Raw genomic sequence first — 12,986 nt, 5'->3', positions numbered from 1 at the left:
GCTCCTCTACCTACCTTTTCAATTAACTTTCATGTATTTTACCCTGTGAGAAGTTTGTGGCTATTCTTTGGCTGATATCCTGCAGCTGTTCTCAGGAGCCAAACAGATCCTGGCATGTAGGTCAGGTGATCTTACTGTATCCTATCACAACTGGCAATAACGGATACGTAAAATGTTGGAAATTATGTCCTGAAATGTTCAGTTAACTTGTGATTTACTTATTTTATTGTCACAAGACTTACTGCTGATCTATTCTGACAGTAATGTTCAACTATTAATTGACTGCAGTGGTGATATACTCTACTAATGCAGGATCAATGCACAATGAGGGACCTCTACCATGTAACATGGTCACCACTGTATACAGTACACAGTAAAATCCTCAGTGTTAATTTATCCTTTTGTAACTCAGAGAGGGTACAAATGTAACCAAATGATACGCTGTCTGTACTGTTCTCTATATAACTCCACTTACACAAGATTACTGGTACTTTTTGAACTCTGAGGGAGACGGGAAAAAATTAGCTAACGTACAAAATGTTAGGATTCTTATATAGAATTTTCTTTTAACAATATTGATAGCTGTTGTTTTTTAATCCATCTTTAAGTGACCAACGTATTTGACCACAGAAAACATCTTCAAAATCTCAATCTACTTAATAGTTGATCATTTATTTTACTGCAGTCTATAAACACTGATCTACCCTGAGTTAATGGATTCTGTTAGAAAACCGTCTTGGGCTTTGTCAGAATTATATTTTGGTCTAGGGCATTTTATTTAAGATTTGGCTATTCCAATATAAGGTCAAATAAGTTCCCATAATTTAAGGCATTTTATCATGACACAGTGGTTATACAAACAGGATTCAGAATAAAATAGAACAGGACCTTTGAATGAAAACTGTCTGCTAGATTATGTATCATCTTGATTCAATTGAGTGCCCTCCCATTGCAAACTCAGTCCATAGGTTAAATCAAACTTGTACTTTCCTTACAAAAAGTATTTTATTTATTGTTCTATTTAATACACTGTCATATTTTGGCAACATGCCGTCTTCAGGGTAGACTAACTTACAGCTAGTTAGATGTTTAGAATCAAACTGTGTAAACCACATTTACCCTGTCCACCCTATTTTGGGAATGTAAAAAAAAAAAAAAAAAACATCTACTGTGAGCCTGTAGGTTGGCTACTTAGGGGGAAAAGAATATTGGGTTTGCTTAGGATAAATACCTGCATATACTTGGTCATCCATGTCACAGGAATGGCGACCACCGCTGCAGGTAGCACAGTGTTGGTTGATCCTCCACAGAAAGCAATGCATTATATAATGGGCTAGCTTCATAACATGGCGGTGCCTTAAGTCTGATTTATACTTCGTTGTGCTTCGTGTCACATACCGAAAATTGTAGATGTACTATTTTTTCTGAGCGACACAGAGTATAAATTAAGCATTACAGAGAACACTACAGCAAAATGGCAACATAACCAAAGACTGCAAAGACTTTTCCTCTTCATGCATAGTCTGTGGAGCAAGCATGTTTGTCAAAATATGGATTGAGGACATGAAATGGGTTACAAGCTTAAAGGGGGGTACATGTGGTCTCCTGGAAAACCTCATAGAATCTTTAACAATGACCATACCATTGTTCGCCTTTGTGTGATGACTGTTGCCTTGAGACAAGATAGCACAGCAGTATAGCCGGTGTCAAATGACAATAATTATGAACTTCACAGAGTTGAGTGAAATAAAAAAAAGAAAATGAGAAATGTGAACGAACATTACCTCACAAAGACGCACACAGACCAAATTCCCAAACTAGTTTGGACTCCTACAAGTCAGTAATATTACTAAGTACTGACAGCAATAAGTTAATAGTTAAATACAAAAAAGTACATGTCGAAGTGACAATTACATGTAAATTAAATGAAAGATTATTTATAGCAAAGGTTTCTGGTGTTTTCACCGTTGGTTTAATTTACTTCAGAGACAACATTTTCCGATCATTTTATGGTTGAAACCATCACATTTCAGATATTTTTCTGATGTCTCATAATTAATTTGGAAACATTTTGGGGAAATTTCTACTGGTTGTAAAACCTGTGACATTTTCTGGTTGTTGAGCAACCATCTTAAGTTTTATATTTGTAAAAATCCTCCTTATTGTAACAGGTTTGAATTTTATATGGAGGGCTATTCTCTTATTCCACTCTACTAACAATGATTTTGTACATAATATTGTGAAATGAAATTGTGGCCCAGATACAATGATGTACTATAATTATTTTACTATGTCAATGGGTGTCGAATTAAACAAGATATGGAAATGATGTCTAGATTTTACTTCTATTCTTTGAACTATACAGAGACAACAGTGACATCGTGGAGGGATAACACTGTATACTGCTACTACTATAATTACTATAACTTAGATACCTATTATTACAGCTACTACTGCTATACTATGATCGACAAACAGATTTGGAGAGAGGTGATTGAAGGATTTGACAAAGTAGCATAATTGTCTAGTAGGATGGTTAAATAAGTGGAACATTTTTTTAAATCTTTCCCAAGATAGGAATGCCAGGGTTAATGAAGACAAACATGACACTATCCACTAACATAACAACGTCCATTGCATTGATTATTGTATGGACTTCCTCCTTTGTGGAGCAAAGGCAGATTGTTTTATTGCATTTGAACACACTTTGTTTTCCTGCAGGGATCATAGTTTACCTCACGTAATTTATTTGACACCCTATAGTAGGGGGTGTACTTTGTTCTGTGCTCATATTGAGCACAGAACAAAGAATATAACTAAATATACTGTCGCTCTCTCTTATCCCTTTTGTTCTTATATGGTATACACACGTACATAGTATCTATATGCTACATTTTTAATTAATGATAATGATACACAGAGTACAATCACTGTATCACTCAAAATGTATCCTTTTATCCTTAGCAAAGTTGCCCAAATGCCAAATTTAATTAGAAAAGGGTTTGAAGCCCAAAATCAGCGATTTACAATTTGGTCTTCAATTTGATTGATATGTATATATGACACACTATTAGCAACATTTCATATGACACTGATCACACAAACATTCGATATGACACTGGTTATACAAAATAAACCCATTTCTTCCAAATTACATATACGGTATGCTATATATACTGTATTCTGTATACTATACATTACAAGAACTATTGTTATAGTTTTCTTATCAACCATTCAATCATCTTCATCATTGTGCTATTCCGGAATTACAGAGACCTTCCCTGGTAATATCTTCAGTGGGGAAGCATGAGCAGTGTACATGTATGGAAACAGTTTGTCAGTGAAAGTGTGTGTGAAGGTGTGTATGCGTGTGTTAGTATCAGAATCACAGAATGACAGCTGTCCTCTGCTCCAGTCCAGCTGGACTCTGATCCTCCGGGGTCTCTGCCTCACTGAGAGATCAGTGGTTGGTTCGAGTAAGGACTCTGCTGTGTATAAGCCATTATATAACTCTATTCTCCAGTATGGACCCCCTCCGTTTCCCTTCCTCGGGTAAGACTTTGCTAACACGCCCAGTTCCCACTCAGTATTGTTTCCAACCTCAATGTCCCACCTGTGAATCCCTGAGTTGAACCCCTCAGAACCCAAGACATTTCCGTAGTGGTCAAATCTCTCTGGATTGTCAGGAAGCTCCTGTTTCTCTCCGCGTCTACAAGTGGTCAGATCATCAGACAGGATGTATACTGGATGGGCAGTGTTGGGGTCCAGAATCACAGGAGTGTAGGAGACAATGTCTTTCATCTTGTCCCAGACGCTGAAGGTCAGATTGCCCAGGTGTTTGGCCACGTCTATCAGTGCCCCTGAGACCTGCTGTGGGTCCTGTGGAGTGAGCTGGACTCTTCTCACTGTGGCCTTGTAGTTGTGCAGGAATGCGATGTGTTCAGCTCTCAGCTCCTCGTCCAGGGCTTTGATTGTATGTGAAAGGGTTCCTATATTTTTGTTCAGTTTATCAATCTTATCCTTTATCATCTGACTCTTCTGCTTCTCTTCCATCCTCAGTGCATTGACCCTGGTCTCCTCTTTCTCTTGAAGAAAGTGATGAATCTTCTGAAACAGTTTATTAATCTGTTGCTCTGTGTGCTGTGCCTGGACCTTAATGTGTTGTCCTGTTTGTTCCCAGTTAGTTTTAACTGTATTAAAGACCACCAGTTTCTCCCGTAAGAGCTTCAGTGATTTCTGAACATCCTCCTTGTGATCCAGTGCAGCTTCATCGATGGGTCTGAATCTGTGGTTGGTGTGGTTTTTAGAAACTCGACACACGACACAGACCGGCTGTTGATCGTCCACACAGAAGAGTTTGAGCTTCTCTGCGTGCAGATTGCAAATATCCTCAGACCCTGTTGAAGCTCTCTCACTTTCTAAAGCTCTCGGACTTCTCTCCTGTAAGAAGGTCTCACACAGGTTCTTCAGAGCCAGGTTTATGGACGGTTCAATTGATGATATTTTCCTACAAACAGGACATTCCTTTATTTTCTTCTCTCTCCACCATTCCTGCAGACAGGCCTTACAGAAGCTGTGGCTACATGTCAGGACAACAGGCTGTTTAAAGACATCACAACACACAGGACAGGAAAACTCCTCTTCTGAAAAAGACACCAAGGAAGCCATTTTGAGCGATGCTATACGTACGACTTGTCAACACAGTAATACAGCCAGTCGGTCCTGGTAACAGCCTTTTCCTTTAGAAAGTTACCTGAAGTTCATGTTCTCTTTGAATCCTGTTTCTTGTAAATGTCTCATTCAGCTGACGGAGTCGACAGCAGAAGATTAAGTTCCCTAGTTCCCTTTTGGTCTGGAGGTGAATCTCTTGCTTTGTGTCTGTGTGTTCACTGTGTTATCAGTGAGGTATAAGATTAACCTCTCTGTTTCCTGTTTCTCTCAGATGAATCACCAGGTATGGGGCGGAGCTTTGTTCTCTGAATCTCTTTATGGCAATCGGCTGATTAGATTACGGTAGTTATTTTTTAATTCATATCTTTCCCTTGCTCTTTCTGCCTTTTTCTCATTCCCTACTAGTGTTTCTCGGTCTCCTACTTTCTCTCTGTCACTCTATTTCTCAGTTCTTCTCTCTCTGTTTTCCTGTGTGTGTGTGTGTGTGTGTGTGTGTGTGTGTGTGTGTGTGTGTGTGTGTGTGTGTGTGTGTGTGTGTGTGTGTGTGTGTGTGTGTGTGTGTGTGTGTGTGCACGCTCGTTCACTTTGGCCAGATATAGTAAGTTAACAGTCTGAAAGACCATCACAGTTTATTTTATTTTCACATTAAAAAAAAAAGTCTAAATGATGTTACAATACAAAAACATGAAGTGGATGAGTATGTTACTAATCAGGTGACACAATCAAAATAAGAGGTCCTTATTTTTGAACACTTATTATTGTAACACAAATCTGTCCATTCAAAAACCCCTGTACTTCTCTGATACTGTACATGACATCTAAGATGTTCACCATAACCCAGGAAGTGTGAGCGTGTGTCTGTGTGTGTGTCTGTCTGTGTGTGTCTGTCTGTGTCTGTCTGTCTGTCTGTCTGTCTGTCTGTCTGTCTGTCTGTCTGTCTGTCTGTCTGTCTGTCTGTCTGTCTGTCACCAAAAGTGTGAGAGTTGACAGCCCTGATTTAATAGATCTGAAACTGACATTTAACAGTCCACTCCCTTTAGAGACAACTGACTGCATTTCATAAAGACAAACATGGCATTGTCCACTAAAAGGACAACGCCCATTGCATTGATTATTGTATGGACCTTGTCCTTTGTAGCACAAAGACAGACTGTTTTATTGCATTGGGTTTCGCTGCAGGGGTCATAGTCTACCTCACACCTTGTGGTTTAACACACCAGTCATTTATTTATGAATTCTGGATGGTCAGTGTTGGGGCCCAGAATCACAGGAGTGTTGGAGACATGTCCTTCATCTTGTACCAGACACAAAAAGGTAATTTGGCCACATCTATCACAGTGCTGCTGAGGCCAGCTGTGGTTATAGCAGTGCACATTGGACTCTTTTTACTGTGAACTTGTAGTCGTGCAGTAATGACATGTGATCAGCTCTCAGTTCCCCCTTTATGGCACTGATTGTGTGTGAAAGGGTTGGTGTCTCTTTTCACAGCCCCTCAATCTTCTTCTTCATAATCTGACTCTTCTGCTCTTCTTCCTCCATCTGTGCATCCATCCTGGCCTCCTCTTCCTTTTGTAGAAATTGAGGAATCTTCTCTATTCTTCTTGTATTTTGCTGTTTTGGTCACAGTTTCTCTTAATTGTATAAAAGACCTCCACTCCCTGTAAGAGTTTCTGTGATTTCTGAACATGATCCAGTCCAGTTTTCTTCAAGGGTCTGAATCTGTGTTTGGTGTGTATTTTATGTCGATACACAACACAGACTGGCTGTTGATACACACAGATGAGTTTGAGTTTATTAGCATGCAAATTGCAGAGAACCTCAGACCCTGTTGAAGTTCTCTGAATTCCTGAAACTCTCTAACATCCCTGCTGTATGAAGATCTCACACACGTTCGTCAGAGTCAAGTTTACGTTGGGAATCATTGAGAACAATTTCTTACAAACTGGACATTCCTTTATTTTCTTCTCTCTCCACTATTCCTGCAGCCGTGGATCACAATATACAGGATGTTGAACAATGTCACAATACACTGGACAGGAAAGATCCACTTCTGAAAAGGTCAAATAAGAAGCTATTTTGTCTCTGACTGAAGCTACACAGTTTGCTCAACACAGGGAAACAGCTAGCCGGTCCTTACTCCTTCTCTAGAATGATTGTTCCCTGAAGTTTACTTTCACTTGAATCCTGGTTCTTGTAAACGTGTCATTCAGCTGACAGAGTCAACAGCAGCAGAGTCCCATCTGCATATATTCCCGCAGTATTCCCAGTATTCCCTCCTGTAGCTATAAGGACAGTTTTGACTTCCTCAGTAGAAATTGTTTGGTCTGAAGGTGAATTACCGTCTGCTTCTCATTCAATCAGCTCATTCAATTTGTTCATTTTCTTTCAAATGAACATATCTGACTTTAAAACAGAAAACCCCTTTTAAATGTGAATATGTTTTATTGTAGACATCAGAGCAGTGAGATAATTGATTTACAGTAACAGACAGGATCTGAAATTTGACCCCATAAATTATGCTCATCAACGGAACACATCAAGGAATGAATGTTGTTATTCATTGTCAGAAACTAAAACACTTTGACCGCTTATATATATTTTTTTATCCCGCGATTTTGTAACCCTTATTTTTCACCCAGTGCCAATTTTCTAAGTGATCCTGGGCGCTACACTCCCCTCACCAGCCTAGGGAGGCCAGGGCCGAGCTCATGCCTCCTTCAATGCATGAGAGCCAACTGACCTTCTTGTCACCTGACAGGGGGGAGTTTCCCTGGTTGGACGTAGCGTGTGGAAGGAACACGTTATTCCAACCAGTTCCCTTCCCCTCCCTCAGGCGCCCCGGCTGTCATGGTGGAGGCGATATAGCGACCAGGATTACTACATGTTTTTGTGAGGGTATTAACTACCCTGAGAGACACGGGGAGAACATGCAAACTCCACACAGACTAGACCAACCCCACCTAGGGTATGGGCGCTGATGACACGGAGGAGAAGACACGCCCCCAGCGCCCACAGCGTCCCCGGCAGGAATCGAACCCAGGATCTTCTAGCTGTGAGGCGACAGCGCTACCGACTGCGCCACCGTGCCCCTCACCGTGCCCTGCTTATATTTTAAATGTAATCATCATTTTTTAAATCTAATCTATATGTAAATTTATGATTTTTATTTGACATTGTTACATTTCATAGAACAAAGACAAGAGAGGACAATTCTCTTTTCCTGTCTTTCCGTCCTTGCTTTCTGAAAACCTTTTTCCTTCTCTTCTCAATCAGTCGTGCAGACTCTCTGGCATGTCCCCTGATTGGTTGATCTGTCCGCTGGCTGATTGATCCCTGTATCTCATAAGCCTCCTCCAATAGTGAGTTCCCTCTGAGAGAGTAGCTGATCTCGAACCAGTTGAGGACAGAACCACGGTATTCCCTGGACACACAGACACAGACACACACAAACACACACCAGACACGCACACACACACACACACACACACACACACACACACACACACACACACACACACACACACACACACACACACACACACACACACACACACACACACACACACACACACACACACAATGTGGCATTTGACTTGAGCTTTATGAGGTGCTGTGTGTAGGCTATGAACGCACGCACGAACGCACGCACACACAGACACAAACAGACACACACACGCACGCACGCACGCACGCACGCACGCACGCACGCACGCACGCACGCACGCACGCACGCACGCACGCACGCGCACGCACGCACGCACACGCACGCACACACACACACACACACACAGGGACATACCCATATTCAGCATAGGTCATGTAGAGGAAGACATCATGGTTGGACAGACTGGAACTCCACACCTGGACATCAGTCAGCTGACCATCAATGTTACTGATGTCAATTACAGGAGGACCTGTCCACTCATACTAAACACACACACACACACACACACACACACACACACACACACACACACACACACACACACACACACACACACACACACACACACACACACACACACACACACACACAGAAGAGGAGGGAGAAAGGCTCATTTGAATGTTGTAATGTAACAAGAGTAATTCTGTCTCTTTCTCTTGTCCTCTCCTCTGCTCACCTGCGTTGGCAGTCTCCTCCTGATGCTCATGGTCCCTCCTCTAAACACCTGGGCCACACCCTTCCTGCTATCCACAGTGACACACACGCTGGTCCAGAGGCCATCACTGACGGATGGCCAGAGCTGCCTATAGGACTTGAAGGCCAGTTTACTGTTGTAGCCGAGAGTCAGCGTGAACCGACGAAACATATCTTCTGACAGGACCATACGAGAGCCGCTTTCAGGACTGAGGGTGAAGATGCTCTGGTCCTGGTACTGGTAGTAGTTTTCAGCCATGTAACGCACGCACACAGACACGCCTACACACACATCAGAAGAATCACAGAGTCAGTAGGAGAGTTTAGTGTAGTTTAGTTGAATTTGGTTTAGCTTAACGTAATTTAGTTTAGTTTAGTCTTTTGTCAGCATAATATGAAATAATAACATATTAATATTCTTCCAGAGTGATGAATGTTGTGTTCTACAATGCAGCCTAATATATTCAATTGCATTCTGTGTGTTTAACGTGACATAATATGAACAACTAGCGGAGTGTCTTGGAGTCAACACTGGTTCCTGGCACCTGCCAGAAAGAATCCCAGTACAGCCACATGTATACCAGTACAGCCACAGGTATACCAGTACAGTCACAGGTATACCAGTACAGTCACAAGTATACCAGTACAGTCACAAGTATACCAGTACAGCCACAGGTATACTAGTACAGCCACAGGTATACCAGTACAGTCACAGTATACCAGTACAGCCACAGGTATACCAGTACAGTCACAAGTATACCAGTACAGCCACAGGTATACCAGTACAGCCACATGAATCCCCATACAGACACATGCACCATTAGATTATATTTGTGTGATCTACTGGTCCATTAGATTACATCAGTGTGATCTACTGGTCCATTAGATTACATTAGTGTGATCTACTGGTCCATTAGATTACATTAGCGTGATCTACTGGTCCATTAGATTACATTAGCGTGATCTACTGGTCCATTAGATTACATTAGTGTGATCTACTGGTCCATTAGATTATATTAGTGTGATCTACTGGTCCATTAGATTACATTAGTGTGATCTACTGGTCCATTAGATTACATTAGTGTGATCTACTGGTCCATTAGATTACATTAGATCAGTAAATCAGTAAGAGCTTCCGCTAAATGACTGAAGCTGGAATAGCAGGAAATTAAACAGGCTGTTCTAATTCACAAGAAGAACAGAACATATCAGACCAAACTCACCTCCTCTAGGAGACACTGTGGTTGGTACTGGTTTTGGTGGGGGTGATGTGGTTCCTGGTGCGGTTGTCTTCCATGGGGGTGATGTGGTTCCTGGTGTGGTTGTTTCCCATGGGGGAGATGTGGTTGTTTTCCATGGGGGTGATGTGGTTCCTGGTGCGGTTGTTTCCCATGGGGGAGATGTAGAGGGTAGAGGGAGACTCCTCCTCCTCCTCGTGACAGAGTAAACATCTGGCCTCGCAAGTCTGTACCTGGATAGACTGGACAGGATAGATTGAAGAAAAGGATAAGGTTTAATGCTTCCAGCCTTGACTTTGAATGTGTGTGTGTGTGTGTGTGTGTGTGTGTGTGTGTGTGTGTGTGTGTGTGTGTGTGTGTGTGTGTGTGTGTGTGTGTGTGTGTGTGTGTGTGTGTGTGTGTGTGTGTGTGTGTGTGTGTGTGTGTGTGTGTGTGTGTGTGTGTGTGTGTGTGTGTGTGTCTGTCTATACCTACCAGGACCAGATCTAGTCATAGACTCCACCATCAGAATCATATTGAGAATGTAGAAGACAGCTGGTCTGTTCGGCCTCATGGTCCTTAGTGCTGTCCAGCAGAGCTCGTCAGGAAACTCTATCTGTATCTATATGTATTTATGTGTCTGCTTCTCTGTCCGTCTGTGTGCAGGCTGCTCCTTGTCTGTCGTCTTTCGAAACAAGCTTCACTTGTTTATCTTCACTCTCTTCCGTGTCCAGATATCACAGGCACTGATATGGAAAGCTATAAAGTAGGTTTCGTTTCTGTTCACAGCAGTGGTATCTGGAGTTGTTGTCTTCCATGGCCAGTAGGAGGTGGTATAAGGAGTCCATGAGGGAGAGGGGGATGATGGATTTAAGGAGGGAGGGTAGAGGGAGACTCCTCCTCCATACCGTGACAGAGTAAACATCTGGCCTCGCAAGTTTGTACCTGGATAGACTGGACAGGATAGATTGAAGAAAAGGATTGAATAAGGTTTAACTCTTCCAGCCTTAACTTTGAACGTGTGTGTGTGTGTGTGTGTGTGTGTGTGTGTGTGTGTGTGTGTGTGTGTGTGTGTGTGTGTGTGTGTGTGTGTGTGTGTGTGTGTGTGTGTGTGTGTGTGTGTGTGTGTGTGTGTGTGTGTGTGTGTGTGTGTGTGTGTGTGTGTCTCTACCAGATGTAGGTATAGATGACTCCACCATCAGAATCATATTGAGAATGTAGAAGACAGCTGGTCTGTTCGGCCTCATGGTCCTTAGTGCTGTCCAGCAGAGCTCGTCAGGAAACCATCTGTATCTATATGTATTTATGTGTCTACTTCTCTGTCCGTCTGTGTGCAGGCTGCTCCTTGTCTGTCGTCTTTCCAAACAAGCTGCACGTGTGTTTATCTTCACTCTTTTCCGTGTCTAGAAATCACAGGAACTGATATGGAAAGCTATACAGTAGGTTTCGTTTCTGTTCACAGCAGTGGTATCACTTCCAGTTAACACTCCACACTCTGTCAGGTGAATCGGGCTTATTTCTTTCCTTGCTTCTCGTTCAATCAGCTTAATTGAATTTGTTCATTTTCATTCAATTTTACATATCTGACTTTAAAACAGAAAACCCCTTTTAAATTTGAATATGATTTATTGTAGACATCAGAGCAGTGAGATAATTGATTTACAGTAACAGACAGGATCTGAAATTTGACCTCATAAATTATGCTCATCAACGGAACACATCAAGGCATGAATGTTGTTATTCATTGTCAGAAACTAAAACACTTTGACCACTTAATTATATTTTAAATGTAAGCATAATTTTTAAAATCTAATCTAAATGTAAATGGATGATTTCTATTTGACATTGTAACATTTCATAGAACAAAGACAAGAGAGGACCTTTTCAGGTCTTTACTCTATTTCCATCCCTCACTTCTGCCCTTTTCCCTCATTCTACTAACGTCCCTCTCTTCCTCCCTGCATCAGGCTGTTTCTCAATCTCCCTCTCTTTCTCTGAAGTCTAAAGCCATTCTCTTTTCCTGTCTTTCCGTCCTTGCTTTCTGAAAACCTTTTTCCTTCTCTTCTCAATCAGTCCTGCAGACTCTCTGGCATGTCCTCTGATTGGTTGGTCTGTCCGCTGGCTGATTGGTACCTGTATCTCATAAGCCTCCTCCAATAGTGAGTTCCCTCTGAGAGAGTAGCTGATCTCGAACCAGGTGAGGACAGAACCACGGTAATCCCTGAACACACACACACACACACACACACACACACACACACACACACACACACACACACACACACACACACACACACACACACACACACACACACACACACACACACACACACACACACACACACACAATGAGGCATTTGATTTGAGCTTCATGAGGTGCATGCGTGTAGGCTACTGAATGAACACGCACGCACGCACGCACGCACGCACGCACGCACGCACGCACGCACGCACGCACGCACGCACGCACGCACGCACGCACACACACACACACACACACACACACACACAGGGACATACCCATAGTTAGCATAGGTCAGGGACATACCCATAGTTAGCATAGGTCATGTAGAGGAAGACATCATCGTTGGACAGACTGGAACTCCACACCTGAACATCAGTCAGCTGACCATCAATGTTACTGATGTCAATTACAGGAGCACCTGTCCACTCATACTAAACACACACACCCACACACGCACGCACGCACGCACGCACGCACGCACGCACGCACGCACGCACGCACGCACGCACGCACGCACGCACGCACGCACGCACGCACGCACGCACGCACGCACGCACGCACGCACGCACGCACGCACGCACACACACACACACACACACACACACACACACACACACACACACACACACACACACACACACAGAAGAGGAGGGAGAAAGGCTCATTTGAATGCTGTAATCTAACAAGAGTAATTCTGTCTCTTTCTCTTGTCCTG

General features: G+C 42.6%; 2 protein-coding genes across 2 annotated transcripts; both read right to left on the bottom strand.

Annotated features, from left to right (window-relative positions):
• Positions 1-3,227: 3,227 nt before the first annotated feature.
• Positions 3,228-4,877, bottom strand: LOC308082221 (E3 ubiquitin-protein ligase TRIM39-like). Its single transcript, XM_080423899.1, has one exon. The coding sequence runs from the start codon at positions 4,666-4,668 to the stop codon at positions 3,256-3,258; it is 1,413 nt and encodes a 470-aa protein (XP_080280025.1). The 5' UTR covers positions 4,669-4,877; the 3' UTR covers positions 3,228-3,255.
• Positions 4,878-7,091: 2,214 nt separating this feature from the next.
• On the bottom strand, positions 7,092-12,704 carry LOC308082328 (uncharacterized protein). The gene is made up of 8 exons (XM_080424046.1): positions 12,575-12,704; positions 11,198-12,247; positions 10,522-10,980; positions 10,033-10,289; positions 8,793-9,091; positions 8,471-8,598; positions 7,766-8,092; positions 7,092-7,249 (listed from the first exon to the last, which is right to left on the bottom strand). Exons 5-7 carry the CDS (start codon positions 9,066-9,068, stop codon positions 7,855-7,857), a joined length of 642 nt encoding a protein of 213 aa, XP_080280172.1. The 5' UTR covers positions 9,069-9,091; positions 10,033-10,289; positions 10,522-10,980; positions 11,198-12,247; positions 12,575-12,704; the 3' UTR covers positions 7,092-7,249; positions 7,766-7,854.
• Between the last annotated feature and the right edge of the window lie 282 nt (positions 12,705-12,986).

This window comes from Gymnoscopelus braueri (genome assembly GCF_963280865.1).
Source record: "Gymnoscopelus braueri genome assembly, chromosome: 3".
In the NCBI taxonomy this organism is placed as follows: domain Eukaryota; kingdom Metazoa; phylum Chordata; class Actinopteri; order Myctophiformes; family Myctophidae; genus Gymnoscopelus; species Gymnoscopelus braueri.
This window is presented reverse-complemented; position numbering and strand designations above follow the sequence as displayed.

Bases quoted from the DNA above. Each gene is read 5' to 3' on its own strand.
- LOC308082328 (XM_080424046.1), bottom strand. From the start codon at position 9,068: ATGGCTGAAAACTACTACCAGTACCAGGACCAGAGCATCTTCACCCTC. The intron at 8,599-8,792 runs GTGAGCAGAGGA...GTGTGTGTTTAG, and splicing joins GGAGGAGACTGCCAACGCAG to TATGAGTGGACAGGTCCTCC. The intron at 8,093-8,470 runs GTATGTCCCTGT...CTGTGTGTCCAG, and splicing joins ATGACCTATGCTGAATATGG to GGAATACCGTGGTTCTGTCC.
- LOC308082221 (XM_080423899.1), bottom strand. From the start codon at position 4,668: ATGGCTTCCTTGGTGTCTTTTTCAGAAGAGGAGTTTTCCTGTCCTGTG.